The sequence below is a fragment of the Cheilinus undulatus genome, linkage group 8, assembly GCF_018320785.1.
Source record: "Cheilinus undulatus linkage group 8, ASM1832078v1, whole genome shotgun sequence".
In the NCBI taxonomy this organism is placed as follows: Eukaryota; Metazoa; Chordata; class Actinopteri; order Labriformes; family Labridae; genus Cheilinus; species Cheilinus undulatus.
This window is the reverse complement of record NC_054872.1, coordinates 41,682,767-41,706,200: the sequence shown is the minus strand read 5'-3', so window position 1 is coordinate 41,706,200 and position 23,434 is coordinate 41,682,767. Positions and strand designations below refer to the sequence as shown.

The following is a 23,434-nucleotide window of genomic DNA, read 5'->3' as shown; positions in this document are numbered from 1 at the left end:
AAACATGTCTAATTATGTACATTATTCAAGTTGAAGCAACACAAAGTTGTTCTTCCTCCTTAAAAGTACGTGCTGGATACTGTAATACTTTTTTAAGATGTAAAATAAAGTTTTATATTCTCTGTAGGTTGTAATTGTTGTTGTGCTAACTTCTTCAAGTTTAACACGGAAAGAATCTTCTACAATTAGAAATCCTTTTTCAACAAAAATCTGAACAGCAAGCTAAAAAAAGTTAACATTTATGTTGGGCCTACATGTTTCCCATCTGCAGGTATTTCACTAATTGGTTTCACATTACTTGTACATTTATTCTGCCCACACTCCACCCATAATGTGGCAGAATTTGGCGTCCAAAGGTGAATTCTGAACCAGGCCCTCCTCTTCATCATGTATGCAGAGTTACATGCATGGCCGGCACTAAACCAGTGGGTAACTTCACTCATGCTGCAAAAGTGTCGGACCAGTAGAGCGCTACTTACACCAGGAACATGTACCAAATAATCACAACAGTGAACACGGCATAAAGGGTAGCACAGTTCCTCTCTTACTGTGTGGTCCTACTGTGAGAGGAAACCTTCCTTTCCTTGGTTTTACCTGCACATGAGTCTTTGGAGAATCATACAGGCCTCTCATAATGCTTAAAAAAGAACAATGTGATAATCTGTAACTGGACAGGACCCAACTTTTGTGGCCCTCTGGCGAAATCCCACATTCAGGAACACATTACTCTGCTGTAACGTTTCATTTTTACAGCTCGCCTGTATTCAGAGAACCTGTCAGACCTGCCCACATTTATTTTTCCCATGGGAGTCAGCCAAAATCCAGCCTGACGGTTACTTAATCCTGCCTTTCCCACTAACAACTTTCTATTTGTGAGGCCGACCTCTGATACAGGAGAGGATGAGCAAGAAGAAAAGCACGTGTTACTGCTCATATTTACTTTCTCAGGATGATGTTTTGTGCTGGTATAAGTCATGTTTGTTAACTTGGCTGCTTAGACTGCACAGTTTATTCAGCAGGTGTATCCTTGTCTGAACAGGTGATCAGTACGCCTGTTTGCCAACAGTAGGTGTTTATATTCATTAATATTCATTCTGGCCTGTCTGCATATGTCTGCTTCTCTTTTTGTTGTAACTTTCTCTGTTAGAGACCTTTAACAGAAGGATCAACATGAGAGCCAATGTATTTGGCCTTCGATCCATGACCTCTAAAATTTTGTGGATTCATTCTTGAGTCAAAACAAACATTTTTGCGAAGTTTGAAGAAAATCTTCCAGATTTTTCTTCTTCTTGAGATACCGCTGTCACAACAGCAGCAAAGATGGACAGACTGATGGATGGAGGGACAACCAGAAAAAATAAACCTAGAGGCCCCGAGTTATCGAGGCAGAAAAAGATTTGTCATCAGGAACAATGCCTGTTTACAACTTTGGATGGGCTCATGTAATTTTGCCCTGTAAATATAAAAGTTTAAACTTTTTACCCTTTTTATATGACAAATATGTTCAGCAGATTTTAAAGAAAATGCTGGAGATGTTTGAAACCTTTAGTCCATGATAGAGACAGCCCTTAGTTAACATGACAGCTAAATGTCTTGTACTTATTTATTCTTATTTACTTACTTATTTTATCAATTCTCAAAGGACTTAAAGGCCACATAATTTACCCTTTCAAGACACGTTTATGTTGGTCTCAGAGTTCCCCAAAACATGCCTGTGACATTTGTTGATGAAGAAACACTCCAGTATCTGATTTTTGCATGTCTAAATACCCCTCTGTTTCAGCCTTGTTCAGAATGAGCTGCTTCTGTGTCTGTGGCTTTAAATGTTACTGAGCTGTTTGACTCCGCCCATGACCACACCCCTCTCAGGAAATGGGTGTGGCTCTGGTGGAACTTTCTTCCAGGTGGGGAGGGCCAACCAAACCTGGGGCTGGTGCTAACTCCCCACATGACATCATGAGGGAAAAATCTTGATGATTAAAATGAATTAGCATTTGTTTATACACTGAGAAAAGAGAGCGAGTGAGAGAGTCAATGGGTCAGGTCTGATTTTTGCTTTAAGACAATTTAAAGACCCTCAGATCAGACAGGAACATACAGTGCTAACTTGAGGACTTCTTTGTTGGTTTTTGTAGTGTCATAAAGTAGGCTTATTCCACGTAGAAAATCAGATGTGACTCTCAGCGGATGCAGTCAGTCACTGTGATCGATCTAAAATTGATCATCTCTTGCTCAGCTGGAGACAGTACTATGCAGAATTCTAAGGCTTTTTGAGGCCAAAAATTGAGGGTGAAATAAGGCAGATATGTGGCGAGTAAGCTGCCTGAGGGCAACATAGGGTGGGAAGGAGGATCAACACATCCCTGGTTGGGCTCTGGATGTCCTTGCATATGCCAGGGGCATGGGAAAATAATCTGTTAAAGAAATAAAGCCCACACCTTTAGGGCAAAGTAAAGGTTGGATGTGGCAAGTAAGCATGGCCTAAGTAGGTAGTAGGGTTTTCAGGAGCCCCTGGACATGCTGTGGATGTCCCAAGGGCCCAACAATCACTGGCGGTCTCAGGGTGTATTACCAGGGTGGAAAGGCCCTGACAAAAGAGATGCTGTTGAGCTTGACCTTGGCTGCCAGGCGTGTCCAGCCCACTCCTGCTCCAGCCCCTGGTTGTGGCACACTGAGGCTTGTGACAAATCCTTAGCACCCTACGTGCCTAAAACTTTTCACATGACTGGATATCAATAAAAGCAAATATCAGCAAATAAAGTCAATTATGTCAAATTTCCAAAATGTTTAGGTTGGGCCAAGTGGAGAAGTGGATGGGCTGTGGCCTATAAGACCTACCCATAATGCCACACCTGTGTCATCATTAACACCTGCAGCGAAACAAGACACAAAAGGACTTCAAGTGGAATAATCTATTATTCTGTTATAAAAACAAAAATGTTAGCAACTTGTTCACACCTATTGTGGTGTAATTTAAAGTGTAAAGATGTAGTTCTGTCCTGATAAAGCACCATGAAAGACACTAACACTCATGCTGAGGTGTTTCATGCTGAGTAAAACCAGACAGGACAGCTATATGCACACAAAGCTTTAGTCCCTGTTCCTTCCAGCTGGCATTCATTACCTCAGATTCACTCATGTTTCCACCTGGACAGACTGCAACCATTAACAACAAAGGCCAAAACTCTGCAGCAACTTTAACACTTTCCACTGATGCTGCAGCCAGAGACCACCTAATGGGGCCTGCAAAAAATTCCCAGCATCAAAGAAAATTGAGATCTTTTGTGATATTGATCTGGAAAACAAACTCATAACTGCTCCTCCAGCTGGATGACATGACGCTCAGGCCCTCTATGGTGTGTCTCCTAGCATCACCTTGTACCACCCATCACGCCACATACCGTTGAGTCCCTGCGAAAGTTATACTCCACGTCACAAACAAGTCAAGTGTGAGATGTGACAGTGGGTCGATACAGAAACAAGGCGGTGGCGGGCTGGCCTGTTCGCCAAGCTCTCCACTTGCTCGGCGTAGCAGCATCACTTTTGCTGCAAAGGTCCTCTCTGCCTCTTCCTGTTCCTGCCTCTGTGAACCTCATGGTTGACTGTGACGCTGTGATGCACGTGTCACAGCCTGCTTTATAAAGCACAAAGGCTGTAACGGAGACACAGACGCTCTTTCACTAGGCTGCTCCGTGACCAACTGATTCTGAGGGTGCTGCCTCTGCAGGGCAAATGCCATGACTTTTTAATGCTTGAACCCAGCAGCCAATCACTTTCCATCACTAATCATCAGATTTGTTCTGAGGGCAGTCATGGATCTTTTTTTCCTGAAATCTGAAAGTCAAAATGATGTTTTTTTTTATTCACTGTGGATTAAAACTTGTAGCAAACAAGCTAAGTGGAGCTTTAAAGCATGCACAGTTGCACAGATTTAAAGGAAGCAGAGCAGTAGCCATGGCAGCATGGTCTCAGCGACAACAAAAAGGGTTTTGTCCTCACGGGCCACTTTGCTGAACCCCACTGCAACTGGTCTCCTTTAATTCTCCCTCTCTCTCTCTCTTTTACTCTGAAACACACTCAGACTAACCAGACTGGGAGAAACCAGTTTTTTTTTTTTTATGTTTCCCATGGTGCATGGTGTCCTTGCATGGGGAGTGTTTACAGGATGTTATCTGTGTCAGTGCCGGCCCCTCATCCCTCTGAGTGGGTTTCTGAGGAATGCTGCACGGGATGGAGGAGTTCCAAAGGGGGAGTGACGGGAGAGAGACAGACAGACACTGGAGAGAGAGAGAGAGAGAGAGAGAGAGAGAGAGAGAGAGAGTATATATACATCCCAAGGAGGCTGGTGCTCACAGGCACAGCTGGACTACTGAATAACTGGACTATAGCCCATTGGATATTTAATAAGAAAGGTGAGTAATTTTTCCCCTAAATTAGTCATTTTATCGAGCAGCTCCATCCTTTACTTCATGTAGATTGTGCAAGTTCTGATTTTCCTGTAAAGAAAGAAAAATTGGAGACAGAAAGAAAGAAAAGTCAACATTTAGTTTCCATTTCTCAGCTTTTCTTATCTTTTTTACTCCAACTGCCCTAATTGGAGAAGCTTTGAGGGACTATATTTTGCAAAATGACCCAATTTTTACAAAAAGTGAAATCCCAAATGTGGCAAAAATACCAGAAGCAGAAATGAGTCCTCTGGGGGACGTGCTCTTGTTGAGGACTGACGTATGTGGTCTGTATTAAAGCTCTGAGGCAGAGCATATCACTCTGAAATGGTGGACCAGTGTTTGATCAAGCTCTGTGTGGGACTCGCCTTTTTCTGTCCAACTTTAAAATATTTCACTTTTTGAGTTAAAAAAAGAGAAGAAAAACTTTTTTGTGTTGAAGATATTTCCAAGCACAAAGCAAGATAACTCATCAGTAAGTATTTTTATTCACTTTTTGTCTTTTCTAGAATGAAATTTAATTCTATTGTGTAGTTACAAATACAGATTTTGAATGTTGCACTTGTAGCTGAGGTAAAAGTTAAAAAAGCTCTGATGGCATGTGGTGAATAGAGTAGATTTAATTAGTCCAGTTAAAGGAAAGGCTGTAAAATGACACCACTGATCTCATCACTGCAGCAATTAACGGTGAGCTTTTTTTCTATTTCCCTTCAAAAATAGTCTCTCTTTTTTTACAAACTATCAAAAACTGATATTTTGTGTGCTTTAATTACATTGGGGTCACATTGAGGAGTGTAATGCCATTACTGAACAAGTGCACTAGTGGGGGTTTTCTGCTCTCAGACTTGGGTGTGCCTTTACTGAGCTGAATGTGGCCTCTAGGGAGCGAGACATGAGTTAGGTCATCTCTCTTGACTATTTTACTCTGAAAATCGTACTATCATTACCAAGTCAAAATCCCCCTCTTCTACCATGTTGCGAACATCTGTGTTTGCTTTAGGTCTTGGCTATTGTTAGAGCAATAAAAATGACATCCCAAAGGGCCAGTTCTGCTATGTTGCACAATGCTCGACGTCATAATTCATGAGTACACACTCCATGTTTGATATTTGCTCTGAATAACCATCAATGTGTGCCTGGTTTGTGTACTTTCATGAGCTTTTTGGATTTGTTTCAATGCCACCAAGGCATTAAAAAAACGAGTCCCTGTCATTAACTGAAGCTGTGAGGGTGCGGCATGAAACTGGATGCCTACATGTGCTGACATGACCTGCCTTTTGCTTTATAGTAGGGGTTTGTTTGTCAGGAATATGTCCTATGAGAAAAAAAAATGACTGGATGTCAGCTGATTGCATTTGCCTTGCCAAATGCAACTGAAAATAGAAAGATGACTACCTCAGCGTATCTGAAATGCCTTAAAATTGCACTACAATGAACTTTACACAGGTTTCATGTTTCTTCTCCTTTCAGGCACCAGTAAACTCTCTGGCTGTGAAACCCAAATTAGATTATTTAGTGTGAAATACATAATACAAAGATGAACAACGTGGCTGACTGGGTCCTGCAGAACAGGGACAAGATTGAGAAAGGTGTGGCGATCATGGGGCAAGCCTCCGAGGTGCTCGCTGCCACTGTAGGCCAGCTTCATCCCGTCTTGGAGGCCGTGTTTGTTGCCTCTGCTGAGTTACTCAGCAATCCGGACAGCTCTGAGGCCCGCTACCTGACTCAGCAGTTTGAGATGGTCAACCAAAAGCTCGAGGGAATTCAGGATGAGATTGATAAAATCGCCTTGGAGCTGCAGAGGACGTCTTTGAACAAGCAGAACTTCGATCGAGAGGCGCAGATGATCAGCCAGTACGAGAAGTTCCAGGACTTCGTCAATGCCAAGCCAAAGTTCAAGGAGAAGAAGATGGAGAAGTTCCTCAGCCATTACGAGAACACAGAAGGCGACTTGAACTTGGACGCCCTCTACAATGCTGTCACCGGGGAGAACACCTCCGGGGACCCCATGCTGGAAACCATCGTTGCCACAGAGAAGAGAAGCAGGAGGGCAGTGGAGGACTTCTGCGCCCGGCTGAAGAAGCTCTTTGTCGTGGGCATCATCGCCGTCATGGGCCACGCCGCCCTCAAAGAAGGAGCGGTGGGGGAGGAGATGGTGAAGAAGTGGAAGGACCGCATGGAGGACGTTGAGAAACGGATGAAAGCGGCCGTGGATGAGTGTACAGAGAAATTTCCAGATCAAGCCAAAATAGACATGGAGCACATACTCCAGGAAAACCCTGGCACGGTGGACCAGGAGTTCACCCAGTCTCTCCTGGATGCTCTTGTCAAGAAATACGACTGGGTGAACTGGTCCGTCAGAGCCTTCAAAAACAGGGAGAAGATCTTCTTTTTCAACTGGCTGGCAGGAAAGAAGTGCCATGGAAGCGGGGGCACCAACTGGTTTGACTTTCTGACCAAGAATAATGTCAAAGTGGTGGTCTCTTTCTGTGTCGACCCCAAGCCCATCAACAAGTCTGAGATCCAGGAGACAATCGAGAACAGGAAGCTGAAGGGGAACATGATGGGTCTGGCTCTGTCTTTGAACACAAGCTTCCCCAACTGCCTGGTTCACGCTGTCAGCCATTACAAGGAGGTGGTGGAGTCTAACAACTTCCAAGAGGATTGCTACTACTACGGGAAACACAAAAGAGCCCACCTGTGTCTGCACTCAGAGTAGACTCGCAGAAAGGTGTGGAGCCCTGCATAGATTAATGAATGTGTTTATCAGAGACCTGGACCAATGTCCATTAAATTCAGAAATATATTCATAAATGTTGTCTGTGTTCAAGCATGTCTGCTCTACACGGGATCTTGAATGTGAGTCATTGCCTTACTTAAAATGATTTTTTATTCTTATACAAATATATCTTTCCTTCGTTGGGTATACAGGAGCTTCAGGGTGTTAGAAATTTCAAAGCCATACTTGTTCATGCCAGCTTCTTCTAAGTTACTTATAATTATGAAGCCCTTGTGTTTGTGCTGCCTATACTTTTATACCGCAGTTCCAGTAGTCCCTCTGAGATCTCTTGGCATACCAGGCTATTGGGACAAGGCTGTAAAACAATCAACAAGTTGTCTTTTGAGGGATTTTAGCGTAAATTTGATGCCATATCAAGAAGTGTCAGTTAGCTTAGGCCAAACATATTGGAAATATTATATTATACTACACAGTTCTTCAGAAGCCCCTGATCCATCCAAAAGAGAGTTTGAAAGGACAATTAATTGATAGTTTCAACTTTGGGGTTGTCCACTTTCTTGCTAAGAGTTACAGAAGAAGATCAATGCCAGTCTCTGTGCATTAAACAAACAAACAAACAAGCGCTAGCATAGCATGGCTTGCTTAATTTGCTGCCTCCAAATGGAACTAATAAAGTCGCAAAGTCTTACTGGAACTTAGTAAGTCTTGGCCTTCAAGCCATAACCATGTGGAAGCACTGCTGCACCTCAGCTGCCGAAATATCGCTTGTTCCCTTGGCTTTCTTTATGAAAATGCCAATGTTAATTTATGCCATTTCTGAAAATGGCATTTAAGACAACAAAATTTATTGGTTAGAAGCATTCAGAAATAGAGTGTTAATATCTCCATCTCTCCATTTGAAGGCATCATTAACAGCAAGTCACAATAGCAGCACAGTGCTATCCTCTTCATGCTAAAGCCATAAGTAAGGTTAGATAAGGTTGTGTAGCTTAGCTTTTTGGCTTATTTAGCTTAGCATATGTTAGCTAAACGCAGAAAATAGAAATAAAAGTTAAGCAGTTTGATTGGCTCTGTCTATAGCTTTTTAAAAATCTCACATTTGGGCAAGTATGTACAGTACCATTTTTGTTAGCTTGGCATTAATGAATGGCAATTGCTATTGAGGGCTAACAGCATTATCATCACAGTTATCATATTTTTAATTCAGAAATAATCTCTTTTCTTTTACATTTCTCAGTAAAATACCTGTTTTTCAAACATATGCTAGCAAAGCATCTCTAGTTTGTAACACTGCAGTTGCACCACTGGTCAAAAGACAGCGATCGTAAAGTGACAAGAAGGATGCTACATGGTTCAAGCTGTTTAAAAAAAAAAAAATACAAGCTCATTTAAAGATGCTACGCGTAGTTGACTTGGTTGCTACTCCGGGTTTCACAAAAAATAAAGACAATCTGTTTTAAGGTATTTGAATAGTTTTCTCATTTTCATCGTAGCCTCTACAATAGGGAAGGCTTAGTCTTTCTGGCCCAGTTGTACCAGCCATCCATGGTTATTTAACAGTTAGCAAGAGTTTTTTGAGCTAGGCCAGCTTTTCTGAACTTCAGTTTGCTGTGGCCCCTTTAGAGACCTGAAAATCTTACAGGCCCAACTGACCCTCATAACATGAGACTCAAAGTAGGATTTCAAATCAAATGCCTAGTTTTAAAAGACATTAATGCCATGAGAAAGTGTTAGCATAGTCACTAAGCTAAATTAACAAGCCACCAGCATTTATTGTGTTTTAACAGGCATCTGCAAAGTCACCTACATTTTATTTTCTAATGTCAAACTCTTCTCATGAATTCTATAATCCCTTTCCTTGTAATGTTAATGCAGCATTATAGAATGTTTAATGGAGTGTCGCCAGTCGAATCATGACACCCACTCTGTATGTCAGACAAAATAAACCATGAAATGATGACATGTAAGTTAAATTTTCTGGCTGTTTTGTTATTTAAAATTCATTTTGACATATTAAGTATTTTATGAGAATTTAAAACGTGATTTTTAATTTTAAAAATCATGTTTATGCTTTTAATGTGAAGAAAGAGCTGTCGCAGCCTACCTGCAGTACCTCCAGGGCCCACTAGTGGCCCTCACTTTGGGAAGCACTGAGCTAGCATGTAAGGTAGACATACTTTTATACTAATATGTATACAAAGTGGTATGATAGTGATTGAAAATAGCTAATTGCTAGGTATGATGCAGAGTAAAGGTGCCTTTTAGTTTCATAAGTGTTTTTGAGAAATTGCTCTATCTAAACAAAAAGACAAAAATCCTATACTATCACTACAGAAAGAAATGTTCTATTGAACATTATTTAATATCATCCTATATGTGTAAAGATCAAGATTAACAAAAGTCCATGCTGCTTTCTGTGCAATATAGGGCTATATGGCTGTTTCTCTTTTTTTTTTTCTTTTTCTTTTTTTTTTTTTTTGACAATCTTGTTTTGGAAACTTGTACATATTTAGGCTACTTTAATTTGCAATAAATGAAAAAATATAAATGTTTCTGTCATCATTAGAATTCATAACTTAATTACTTGAAACCAATATTTCATAATAAACCCTGCTGCTACAGTTATTAAAAGCCAGAGTAATATTTCTGCTGACTGTATTTCCTCTCCAGATACAGCCAACGGTAAATACGGCTTCAATGACACCCCATTGTTTACCAAAAGGGTGGAGGTTGACCTGTAATAATATTAACGCCACTGCGGCGACCTATTATGAGCACAACTTTTTTTTTTTCTTTATCCACCACCCAGGTTTTTTGTCAGCCTGGGTGTGCCTACTCTCTGTAACATGAGAGCCACATGACCAATAGGAAGACAAACAGTCGTGAAGTTTGTGTATTTCTTCCGTAAACTTTGTAAGGTGAGTCCAGCTCTGATCTAAATGCTTCATATTGAACAAGAACGTTAATGTTAACTCTGTATTAGCGTGTTAAGATACTTTATGAGGATATGATCGATCAAAATTCATCAACTTCACTCAAGTCTGATGTTACATAATCGATCCTTTCTCTCCTTTACGCACTGCTGTGCTGTAAAACGTCGACTACGTTGATATATTTCGTTAACGCAGCTTAATTTCATAAAGTAAAGTGGGTAAAAAGATGAATTTGCAGAATTAAAGCACTCTGAACTCAGACTTGTGTATTTTATGGGCGTTGGTTGCCAGCTCGTGCCACCGCTCCACTTCTTCCAGGAAGTGACAAACTTTTTATAAAGGCACTTGTAGCAAAATAGAGGCTGATCTGCGGTGTTAACCTGCCATGTTTGTTTGCCTCTCTGTCCTTTGGCTGCAAAGTGATACAATTAGAGCCCTCGTACACGGACGGGTCGATATTTTTTCCATTAAGAGGGCGCATTAACAGATCGTTGAGCTCTTCTCTCGGTGGTCAGACTGAGTGGTCAGCTGGCAGAGAGGAGGGGGGGAGGAGGCGGTCAGTTGTGTGTTAAGATGAAGCTATGGTACACAACATTTCTGAGGCATGAAGCATTTAAAGAGCCTTAAGAGCCATTCTGTGATTTAGACAGAGAGAGCAGCATGCACGTGATCTGATTCACTTCCGCCTGTCTCTGACTACATCATCAATCAATTACATAAACTCTATGCTAAGCTATTAAATGTTACAACATAAAAATGTTTGATATTAAGCTTACATCAGTTATACAGCTGTTTAATTCAAGACTATTAAGGAGTAAAAAGCTCATATGGGCTCAGTAGGCTACTGATACTAAACTTGAAATATTTAATGGTATATTAAATTTAGAAAAAGGAAATATAACTTTGAATTCTAGCTTTCTTCAAACAGTTCCCGATGTAAAGTCATAATTGTTGTCAGCAGGGGCAGTTTAAGTCATTTGGGCCTATGAGGCCTCTCCCTATTTCTTTAAAACGATCATAGCCTGTAAACACATACTTAGTCATCCCTTGTTAAAGCTAGAAAACTACAGGACTATGGACAAATGCCCAACAGTACTGGCTCATCATCTTTAAAGCATCAAATCTCAAACTCACCACCTTTAAATATTGTATGTTGTCTCTAAGCCAGACGTAACAAGTCAAAATAAAAACATATGCTCATTATTGGGTTTTTCTTCTGCCACAAACTTATTAGGGATGCATGATATTGGATTTTTGCTGATATCTGATATGCCAATATTTTCACATTAATTATATCTGACACTGAAATCAATACTTTTGTTTTTTAATGTAGATCAGGTATAAAACTTTTGTCCTTAAAACTCATGAATAATGAAAAAGACTTTAGCTGATGCAGGTCTGTTGATCAAAACTAAAACTCCACTAACTTATTTGTTTTAAGGGCCAATATTTACAACTAATGTAGGCAAATGTTATAGCCAAAAATAATTACTGTAAATATGTAAGGATTTTTCTTATCTACTGGTACCAATAATTCACCACACAGACCAATATGTAGGAACCTTACTTTAAAGGGGAAATTTTATGCAAAAATCTCTTTTTCAGGCTTTTCTAACAAAAATATGTGCCCCTGGCCTGTCCACAATCCCCCTCAAGTGCCTACCTCTATATATTGACCTTATAATCTGGGTCATTAAGAAAGTATATTTTCAAAAGGCTGATGTTACTAATTTATTTATCTGGCATTTATTTCTTCTATAAAGTATCACCATTAGTGGTTGCAGAGGGCAGATTAGTAATTATCTCTGATATATTGCACAAAGGACCGTGACATAGAAATTCCTGAATACCTTAGAGTTTACAGTGCTGTACAAGTATATAAATTCACTGTAAAGTAGTATATATTGCTAAACATTGTATGTATAGTCAAATAATACTCATGTGCTTGTCAGCAGCCTCACATTTATGTCTCTGGAATATTACCTGCAGCTTTCAGCTCTGTCTCTGAAAATCTGATTTCTTTCAGCACATTTATGTCAGAAAAGTCTACGTATAGCCGCTTCACATCCACTCAGTCTGCAGCAACACAACCCCTGGGACCCTGAAATAGACGGAGAACATCAGTAGAAAACAGGAATCACAGTTTGAGCATGGCTAAATCTAATAAGATACAGAAGCTGTAAAAGCTCTGCTGAGGATGTTATCTCTTACACTTTGTTGCTTTGGTTTAGGAGTCTGAAAAGGAAGTTTTGCAGAAGTTGCTTCAGTAGTAGAGCTTAACATTTTCTATTTGAAGGATTCTGTCTTAAAGTAATGGCTGCACAATGTGGAAAATGCATTGAATATATGGGAAGAATTAGGCTATACTCTCATCTCTGTCCATTAGGACAAACTATTATATTTTTGTTGGTTTTATCCTTTCAGAAAAAGAGATTGGAGCATGAGTGTTGAACATTTTAAAGGTTGATGCCTTCTGCTAAGAAACAGTGCAGCAGAGCACCCATAAAATCCTATTTTTTGTGCTTACATGTGGGTTTCTTTATTAGAATGCAAAGATTTGTCTTTTTGTGAGACAAAACATTGCGATTTTTTTATAATTTCATCACACTGAAAGTGCAAGACTTCCCAATAGACACATGAAAGAGTCAAAATTCACTGAAATATGCAGGAAAAAATAGTATTAATTGGAAGCAATGTTATTTTACATAGCATTCATACATTTAACCTGCTGGATAAAGGACTTGGCATGATGAAAACACTAAGTTATAGCTAATATTCACTCTTTAATTTTAAAAATAGCATTTTATATTACCATCACAGTACTGAAAAGTGTTATTCATCACCTATTTTTTCATATGCAGGCCTTTTATGAGCATTGGGGATATTTGTAGCCTGTTTGATTCCTCTTGATGCTAGGCTAGGCTAACAAGATGCAGATTTTGACTTTATGTTATAGGTACAACTTCAAATCTCAAGCAAGAAAAGTATGTCTACATCTTAAGCTGTGAAACTGGGTCTTTGATTGTAGACACATCAGATGTTAAGATCTGTAAATCTGTTATAAATGCGCCCCCAGTGCAAACATCCTCGTATGGATGTGTGCTGATCTGCAGAGCTGTGATGCATCAGACTGAGAAAAGGCTGCTGTCGTCTTACTGCATCCGTCTGCAGTCTGGTCAGATAAACCTCACAGAGCCGACCTCAGCAGAGACCAACCAGCTGACAGATTATTTTCCATTGTCCTGTTGCTGTGGTAACGTGCTGAGATTCACTGGAAAACGCACCCTTGCCCAGCAAATTTAACCTCTTATCCTCAATCACTTCCCACGACTGCTGCTCCATTATCGACTGTGCTGGCCGAGGAGAAAACAGCCACCACTGCTGCTCCTCATTCAGTCACAGTTTAGAAAAATACTGAAAAGTCTAAAGGTCAGAGGCTTTAGTGAAAACACGTGACGAAGACTGTTTACCTACTCAGACAATGAACATGAGACTTCAGCTTTGTGAAGTCAGTGGATGACTGTACCTTCAGTTTGTGCCAAAATTGGATTTCCACATTAAACATTTCCAGTTTTTTACTCGGACATGTCTGAACATGCCCAGGCAATAGATCAGGTCTGCTCTAAAAGTCAGCTTTTCTCTGCTTGCTGACCTCAAGGAGGAGTTGTTGATGCCTGATCCAGACTTTCCAGGTTTCATACACTTTTTTATTAGTGCCAAACTGAGAGAAATGTCCTTTATATTGGAATCTAAAGGCATCAGAGGAAGCTTTACTTTTACAGCATTCATTTGCATTTTTATTTTAGGGACACTGAAGCGATTATGGCAATAATTCTATTGAAAATGTGTCAGACAGGGTTGAGACTTTACAACAGGGTCATCAACTCCATTTTTACAAGGGACAGCTTTTTCTTGCCTGGGGCGGCCGGACATTGAAATAAACTGTAATAAAGTCTATGTTTTTGTCTAATTAAAATATTCTTCTAAAAATATTATTTCCTTCCAAAATTAATGGAACTTTTATAATGAGATCAGTCCCTATCACCTATACTGCAGCCAGCCACAAGGGGGGGGCGGAGTAAGCTACTTTCAAATATATTGTTTTAATATAAAATAAAGGCACTGTAATTCTTAACAAATCCCGTAGTGGGCCTGACGTTTATTTTGAAGAGCAGTCGCTCTTCATTGAGGCTTTTTGTATGGATTTGGTGTGCCTTGAGATTTTGGCTTGTTCTTCGGTGTGCCTTTGGCAAAAAAAGGGTGTAAACCACTGCACTGGACAACACTGGTTTTGTATTGAAAATGAGCACTGCCATTGTAAAAAGCACTCGCTGTGGACACAGGCCCTTAAAAAGTTAAGAGAGCTGTTTCCCTTCTTTCTATTATTTATGCTGAGCTAACACGCTGCAGGTGGGTGGATGCTTCTTAGCTTCTTAATTTAAAGTATTTTGACCAAAATGTTGAAGTATTCTTTGAAACAGTGGTTCTCAACTGGTGGGTCAGGACCCAAAAGTGGGTCCTTTTCAGTGGGTCGTGGATGTGTGCCTGGGAAAAAGTTGCACCAAATTGTAGTGCTGTACTATTTGACTGTTTCGTCACTGACATTTTTACATTTAAACGTGAGTAGAGTGAAACTTGTAGGTAGCTTGGCTTGTAGTCCGTCAGTGCTCCTCCATTTTGAATTGGATGGCTGAAACTGTGTCAAGAGACATGGTTGCTCTTTTTGAGAGAAATAGCAGCGCCTTCCATTCTCAAAATACCTGCAATGTCAACTTAAAATTTCTCCTGAGCCTTTTAAAGTAAACACAAACATTGCAAACAAACCCGTACCAGTCTGTCGTCACTGCTGAATTCCCTCTGCATAGTTGACTCATTGCTCACTGGGTGTGGCCTGCAGCCAGCACTGAAGCTCACTTGGCTGTTTCTCTCTTTCTTATCAGTTTCTGCTGTGTTGTAAGAGAAGCAAAGGAGAAGGCCAGAGTCCAACAACACTGAAACAGAACTGTAAGTAGAACAAATGAACTCAACGTTTGTGTCTAAAAGTACAGCTGAGACATCTGCCCCATGTTTTACCCTTGTCTTGGGAAGTTCTTCTTGAATTGATGCCTCTCTTTAATAGTGACAATATTTTCCTCTCATTAGGAACAGTCTGAGACACATCAGCAGCAAAGATGGCACAACTGCAGCGGCTCGTATCAGAGAAGAAGGATATGGTGGAAAATGTGATGGAAGTGTTCGAGCAGGGAGCTGAAGTGGTGGCCAGTATCGCAGGCGACCTTTTCCCAGTTTTTTCCATCGCTGCTCCGATTGTTAAACTGGCTCTGGACAACGTAGAAAGCAAAGAGGCTGTGTACATGAAGGAGCAGTTTCAGAGGGTGCGAGACCGCCTGGAGGTGGTCTCTGAGGAGCTTCAGCGGATCAACGAGGAGATCAAGAAGAGCGGACTGGATGCTGTGTATTTCCCAGTGGAGGAGAACATCACCAACCAGTTCAGGAAGTACATGGACATCCTCAATGCCAAGCCAAAGTTCAGGGAGGTCAAGAAGAAGACGTTCCTGGACCACTTTGGCAGAACCGGCGGTGACAAAAACCTCCACACACTCTACAATTCTGTGACAGGGGAAACCTTCTCTGGGGAGTCGGTGCTTGAGATCACTCTGAACTACGAGGAGAAAAGCCGCCGGCCTGTGGAGGACTTCTGCGCCCGTCTGAAGAACCTCTTCTGCATCGGGCTCATCGCCCTGCTCGGCCACGCTGCCCTGAAAGGATACGACGAGGAGGATGCACTTCTGAAAGAATGGGGCGAGAAAATGAAGGTGGTGCAGGAGAAAATGAATGCAGTCATTTTAGACTGCATCGAAAGCTTCCCCAAACAGGCGGAGCTGGATTCCCGTCGGCTGGTGAGAGATCATCCTGAGCTGACCAACCAGCAGCTAGCTGATGTCATCATAGAGAAGCTGAAGAAGAAGTACGACTGGGTGAGATGGTCCGTGCGTGTATTCAGGCCCCCTTCAGGCATTTTAAACAAAAAGAAGAATTTCCACTGCCCAGCGGGGAAGAACCGCTTTCAGGTCCCTTCATCAGATGAGAAATTGAACATCTGGGTGTCCTATAGCTCCTCGCCAGAGCCCGTGGATAAGAACCAAATCCAGCAGCTGATCCAGAGCCAGAAGAAACTCTCAGTGGTGAGTCTGGCTGAGTTCCTGTTTGAGAATTTGCCAGGCGACTGCGTGGTCCACACGATCAAATTCACCAAAGATCTAGGCTGCTCCTGGAGCTTCATTGACGAGCTCCACTACTGGGAGGAGCACAAGCCTCTCTATGTCTGCGTTCACACGGCTTGAAGTCTGAGACACTGAAAAACTCTGAAATCTCTGTTATCAACATCATGTACTCACAAGTAATCACAGAGTCAATCACTGCCTCTCTGGTCAGCCTTAGGAACCAAATACTTCACAGTGTGTGCCTTAATTTCACCTCTTTTACTTGTTTTTGTCCAAAATGTTCTCACTATTTCTGTTGGTCTCTTGCAGCAGTGAGGATGCATGCAGCAATCAAGCTAAGGCAGACGTATTTAAGAGCATTTTTTTAACATATATTTTTTAGGGCTTTCTTTGCCTTTTTTTTTAATAGAGGAGGATGGTGATAGAGTTGGAAACAGGGATGAGAGAGTAGGGGAGAACCACGCAGGAAAGCAGCCATGGGCCTCCCTCGTACATGGGATGCCATCTGCAACAAAAGTTAACGCAGATGTATCAATTCTTTTGTGTAATTTGTGTTAAAAATATCCTTTTAAACTTATTTTAAGCCTCGTTCAACTGAAAAGTCCAAATAAATATCTTAATTTAAGGTGTAACACACAAAAAAGGTCTAAGTTGATTTCAGCGTAATCTGCAGTTAAAGATTTTACATTAGGATGCAGAATACGTTCAGAATATGTGGTTCCTCTGTTTTAAATTAGTAGTCCAAGCTGTATTGACCAATCACGTATCATCAGGATTTGGTACAATGACGAACAGGCAGGACTTTTGCCACGCTGATGACAGACCAGATCCCATTAATGGCATTCTAATAATGATTTAACTCCATTCATTCCTTTATAAAACAAACATTCAAACTCAATCTACAAATAAAAAAGTGTAACTTGTAAAGTTGAAATGAGATGTGCTTACTAAATTAGTGTGAATATCTTACTTCTATACAGTCAACAAATATTTACCTAAACAGGTAGGTTTGGTTATAAATTAGGCAAATACACATGCTTTTGAGTTTTGCAGTGTGTAAAGCCAAGATTATGGTGGATCATCTTATGGATTCACACTCTGGATTTTAAGACCCTTGGTTAGGATTGAAGAAATTTCCCCCCTGAGAAAAAAACAACATTTCAGGAGAAGTAACATAGGAAAGATTCCTCTCCAAAGACAAGGAGCTGTTGTAGATTCTGTGCATAGACACAAGAAAGCTCCACTTACTCAATTCTTAAACTGCCAGTAATGGCCTCTCTGATCTCTTGCAGCTGTGCTTTTGGCTCATAACAAAGAGCTCACCCCTTTGTTTAGGCCGTATTCCATACAAGTGTCTCATTTTATTCTAAAACAGCATAAAATGTGCAAGATGAAACTGTTGAGAAAGTCTTAAACTTGTATCTTATGGTTGTGTTTGTTTTGGTAGAGTGGGGCATGCTGGGAGAGTTGCAAAAGTAGAATCCAGCTGTCAGACAGAGATAATATTCTGCTGGTGGAGATAAGCGGTGACCTCGACATGCTGAGGAGTTAAAGCCATGAGAAAAAAACACTCCAGACATTAGCAGAGACTGTAAAAGAATTAGATTCACTCCAACATTCTTGAACAATCTGCAACTACAGTTAACAGTGGTAATGGTAGAGTGCAGACAAGAGTATGAGAAATCAACAAGGAAAGTTTTCAAACAACACTGCAGAGGTGACCTGAAGATTTATTTACACACCCTGAACATGCCAAGAACATGCTTAAGTTAAGCGAACGCAATGTGTTGTTTACATCGATATCTAGCAGAACTACTCTACTACTAACACAAACTGGAATATTTTACCTTCAACTCTCCTCTTTAAGTGCTTTTATATGAAAGGTTAACTCTTAAAAATAAAGAGGCAAGTATAAATACAAGTCATGGGATTGGGGTATTCTTTTTAACATTTTTATTAGATATGCATAATCTGACTTTGACATTCACACTACATTATTTTACTGCTGAAATAATTCATCTCTGCAAAAACATCTTTAAACTTTTGCACCACTGACCTGTTCTGATTGTTGATATATGTTTATGTTGTTGTACACCTCCGTTGTGTCTCTTCCTTGTTTGTGTATTGTTTATGTTGTATTTCTGTAAATATTTCTATCTGACCAAAACAAGCCCTATATTTGCCTGAAAACTATTGGTGGAAGTGTTGTTGCACTGCTTTGTATTAACTGTATTACCATGCAGTTTTTTGGGGGGGAATTAAAAATGTCTCAGAATGAAAATACTGTTGGTACAATATAAAAATGATTGTAATAAATCTTCCAAACAAGAGATTTTTTTTGTATTTTTTAACAACTCACAGTTTTTTTGGTTGTCATCAGTTTAAGTGCAGGTGTAACACTAAAAATGAAGCAAATTTGCTGATATTTTCCTGTTATTTTTAGGTAGTTATGGATTTTGTGGTGTCTGATTTTGACTTAAAGTAGAATATAGGAATTCAATTGGGTGCTCATCCACTAATGGGCGCAAACATAAGTCCCCACAGGCAAGCAGAAGGTCACAAAGACAGCAAAGATGTAAGAAGTCAAGAGAGCCATGGAGTTATAGCTGAGAGTAGGCAACCATAGCACACCATTGTTCCTGTTTGAACAACTATGAAACAACTATTCTTAAGTGGAAAAGTTACTTATTGATACTTTTAATTAAGAAAAACTGAGACTATCAGTGTGTTTAGCATACTTCTGTGATAAATATTAAAGATTTTGAGTGCTTAAAATGTGGGACATTATCGCCATGTACAGGTGAAAGAAGTACAAAGAATTTACCTCTGATTTTGATGCAAAAACAGTGAAACAGAGGTAGAATCAAAAATTGAAAAGTGAGACGCAGATGACCTAGCGGTTAGGTCGTGTCCCACATATGTAAGCTGTCCAGGTTCAGGTGCGGCCTGCAGCTTTTTTTTTCCCCAGCAGTAGTAGTTGCATTAGCCTCCAGTGATTTCAGTGAGCATTGCTCCTTTAAGAAGGACTCACTGGTTGTACCGGCCTGGAAGCTAGGCTATATTTTGGTAAAAATAAGCCACTTTTTTGTCATTATTTTGCAATGCAGGCTTTGGCTGCTGGTTATCTGCTCTGCAAAATAGTGACAAAAACAAAAAAAGCTGTCTGGGTGTAAAAATTCAGTAGTGCGTGAATTTGAGCCAACATTGTTTAATGGCTTATTTTTACTTAAAAATCACTAGATTCCATGGAGAAACTGACCCATCTGCCACCCTGTATAACCTAGCTTCCTGGCTGGTACAACCAGCGAGTCCTTCTGTAAGAAGCAATGCTCTCTAAAATCACTGGAGGCTAATGCAACTACTACTGCTAGGTGACGCAACTTAAAAAAAATACTGAAATATACCTTTAACTGACATCAAAAAGAAAATGAATATGATTCCCATGTTTCCTTTCAGTCACAGTGACAGTCAGCTATTCATGGACGTTCTAACGTTAGCTTTCAAGTCAAACCTGTATTCTGCCATGAACACCGTGTTATGTAACTCACTAACCACACTCACATGCCACAAACAACCAGGATCATCCGTTTTAATGTCCAGGATGAGGGAATAGAAAACTTCAACAAATTCCACTCCATGGTGGAGAAACTGAGCATCATTTCCCTGAGATAACACCAAACTGTCTGCTAGGAATTCTTACAGTTAGAAAAAAAGAAATAAAAAAGAGAAAAGGGATATTTTGGTTAGCTGGCGTGGAAACACCCTCAGTGCTCTGTAATTATGTGGTTGTGGCTTTTCTATCTTGGGCATATAAGGACTCGTGTCACAGTAGTTCATCACACTGACGGGTCGAGGGAGCCAAAGAAAAGGAACAAGTGGAAGGAAAACAAGTGGGTCAGCACTGTTTGTGAAATTCACTGTGACATAATGAAATATAATATTTATTTGATGAAGAAAAAATACTGGGAAGTAAAGTCAGGACGTGGATTATTACACAAGACTTCGACCACGCAGTATGCACTTCAAAAACTCAAATCTTAGCAAGTCTTAGCAAGTATTGGCAATTTTATTTTCAAAAATATTGTATTGCACTTTATTCAAGCCACATATATACACAGCAATTCCAGAAAAGATCTTATGTCAAGCAAATGATGAGGCCTTCTCTGTTTCTAATAAGTAAAAAAAAAAAAGGCAATTTTGGCAAATTGTGTTGTTGAGTCTTAAAATGAGGTTTCATCATTTTAATAATTGTATCATATTTCAGGACTAAACAGTTAGATTTTTAAGCCACATTGGCAGATATTTGTCAGTAATGCAGGCCTTGTTTATTTTCTTGTAACATTTTGAAACCAGATTTTAACTGGCCTTCCTGTGTAATGGCCTATTTAAAATGAGTTATTTTGACAGGGAAATAAACAAATGCACTTTTTTATCTGCATTTCTGTGTCTTTTTTATACTTAATGCCATTTCCTGCCCATATACCTAAGTTTGATCCTTTATCACACCGAAGGCTGGAGCTGTGAAGACATAAAAAATCTCTTCATTGAATCAAATTGAAAAGAGGAAACCAAGCAACAACCTCCAGTGCTGAAAAATTAAGCCAATGAGGAAAACATGCAAAAATGTGCAGTTCCTTCAGTGTCCACTTGAGGCTGTCTGCAAAAACTTCCTTGAAGTTCCATTACCTTCCATTATAAAATGCCCTTTTAAATAGCAGAAATAAAAATGTTTGCAGCCTGATTCAATGAATACTTTCAGCCTATAATGAATACTTTATGTTTTCAGCTGCACACACTGAACGACTGGTGGATTTTTCTGTTTCACACTCATTTTGATTATATTACAGCCAAAAGCTATAAATAATCAGGGATGTGGCTGATCTGACTGACATGTTTCTAGCTGTGAGATAGAGCGCTAAAGGCTTGCCTCAGCTTCACCTCTTTTTCTGTTGCCAGGCTGAGTTCGGGTCAGAGCATTTCTGTTATGGTGACTGCCATGGATTAGTCTCTTCATGTATCTTCAGAAACCTATGTGTGATCTCACTGAGGCTACACCCATGTTTCATACAGTCCACAGAGGAAAACAAACCCCCCACCCACCACCACACACATTTCTCCCCATAAATTGTGCTGAAAGAACAGTTCAATTAAATTTTCAGGCTTTATTGGTCCTGATACATATTACCAAGACTTATTCTGAATAGACAAGGACCAGCGTCAGTAGTTGAAGGTTTATTCAAATTTACAAAAATGTTGCAAAGTGCAAAATTAAGGTGATCATTGCATGATTCTGATGCTATATTAAAACTTGATTAATGGAGAAAACACTACAGTATATTAAGTAGCTGTTCTGCCACTTAGAAATGACAAATCTTTCATGCATAGGTTTAAAATGAGATATAAGACCTGTCTAAGTGTGTACTAGCCTGACACGCACCTCTCATAGACAGCGTTTAGGAAAGGGCAGAGCCTTTGAAAAAAAAAAACTGGGAGGGTGATTGGATGAACGTTCTGTCACATCTTTACGGGCCAATCAGAGCAACAAAACACATGACATAGCCGCTACCCACGAGTAAACTCCATAGAGAACTGCATAACACGAACCATGACGGCTGCAGACGTGTCAGTACACAAATTTTGGCGTTTTTGAAAAGAAAACAACTCACCGCTGTTCTTTGTGCTTTTCACGAAGAAATGTTGTCAAGTTCTGATAAAACTGGTGCTTTAGCAGCATCCACGATAAGCTCTTCCACCATAACTGCACTGGCCTCTTGTTGCTGCTCGCTTACATCACGGCCCCACTGCGCCTGAAAGTACTGCCCCTCGTCGCTGATTGGTCCTGTCACTTTCTAACCAGGCCCAGACCTTTCAGACGGGAGCTTTGCAAGACGGATTCGCCACTGAGAAACACATGAAAACGGGCAAATCCATCTGCTTTGCAAGGTTAGGAGTGTACATTAAAATGTAAAATTTTACTATTTTCCTTCAAAATGAATCACTGACATTAAAGAATGCATGGTTTTATGTGCGATGGTGGAGAAATTATAAAAACGTGGTTATAAAGGGAGTTAATGGGACTTTTTTTTTTGTTCATGAATGGCATTTGAAGTTTTGAATCAGGCAACACAAAAAAACCTCCCAATGCATCAAAATCTTTTTTTTTTTTTGCTTATCTTTGACACATCTAAGACTATAATTAACGAAATACTCAAAATATGTACTCTATGGAAAATAACTAATTCTACTGTGTGTTATTTTCATCTAAAACAGTAATACCATGTGATAACAGGAACTGGATAGCTCGGTGGGTTTCCTCGTTAACTTTGGTCAGGGAGTTCAATGGTTCAAATCCCTGTCAGTGCATCCATGTCCAGTTTGGGCCCTTGGGCAAGGTCTTCAACTCCTGAAACACCTGTCTACCTGTCAGAATTAGTCTCTTTGGTTAAAAGCATCTGCTAAATGACAGTGTAACAATGTAATAAAACTGACATTTAAAGGGTCAAAATCCTAAAATAATTGAATATTTGGTAGTTTTGATTAGGACTGAAGATGACTGAAAAATTTAGGCCAAAATAAAGGAAAAATATATTAATTTGCTGTACTTTATTATCAGTTTTTGTAAGTGTACAATTTTGTCCATAAATGGCTTTTCAGGGTGGATTGCATCAAAATCAGTTTGTTGCTAAACTTTTATATATCCAGAACTATTTTTGAAAAAAAAAAATCCCTGATTCCCCTGACATTTATTTATTTATTTATATTCTATATTTTTATAATTCAAATAGTTGAGTTATTATAATCAAACTGGTATTTAAAGGGTTAAAATACCACAGATATATACATATTTGGTAGTTTTGGACAGGACTGAAGATAATGAAAGAATTCATTAAAGACAATTATAATGGGTTTTTTTTTTTTTTTTCTTCAGTGGGCATTTTTGTCCTGAATGGCTTAGGGGGGGAATGAATTTGGCTGATACCGGAGGGTTAATTTTAGAGGTCACTAATTGGTTATGAAAGAAGAAAAGAACAAGTTTTCCTTTTATGAATTTCTGGTAGGAAATACTGTCTCTAGAGAAAAACCTTCATGATT

At 39.8% G+C, this 23,434-nt stretch overlaps 2 protein-coding genes across 3 annotated transcripts; both read left to right on the top strand.

Moving 5' to 3' along the window:
- The first annotated feature begins 4,254 nt into the window (after positions 1-4,254).
- LOC121513297 lies at positions 4,255-9,715 on the top strand. 2 transcript variants are annotated; one of them, XM_041792939.1, is made up of 2 exons: positions 4,255-4,412; positions 5,916-9,715. In XM_041792939.1, the coding sequence occupies exon 2, from the start codon at positions 5,983-5,985 to the stop codon at positions 7,162-7,164; it is 1,182 nt and encodes a 393-aa protein (XP_041648873.1). In that variant the 5' UTR covers positions 4,255-4,412; positions 5,916-5,982; the 3' UTR covers positions 7,165-9,715. The 2 variants fall into 2 exon arrangements, with proteins under 2 accessions (XP_041648873.1, XP_041648874.1); XM_041792940.1 differs by lacking the exon at positions 4,255-4,412 and adding an exon at positions 4,742-4,920.
- Positions 9,716-9,979: 264 nt separating this feature from the next.
- On the top strand, positions 9,980-18,665 carry rpz4 (rapunzel 4). The gene is made up of 3 exons (XM_041792941.1): positions 9,980-10,103; positions 15,059-15,122; positions 15,261-18,665. The coding sequence occupies exon 3, from the start codon at positions 15,290-15,292 to the stop codon at positions 16,460-16,462; it is 1,173 nt and encodes a 390-aa protein (XP_041648875.1). The 5' UTR covers positions 9,980-10,103; positions 15,059-15,122; positions 15,261-15,289; the 3' UTR covers positions 16,463-18,665.
- Positions 18,666-23,434: the final 4,769 nt, after the last annotated feature.

Bases quoted from the DNA above. Each gene is read 5' to 3' on its own strand.
- LOC121513297 (XM_041792939.1), top strand. From the start codon at position 5,983: ATGAACAACGTGGCTGACTGGGTCCTGCAGAACAGGGACAAGATTGAG.
- rpz4 (XM_041792941.1), top strand. From the start codon at position 15,290: ATGGCACAACTGCAGCGGCTCGTATCAGAGAAGAAGGATATGGTGGAA.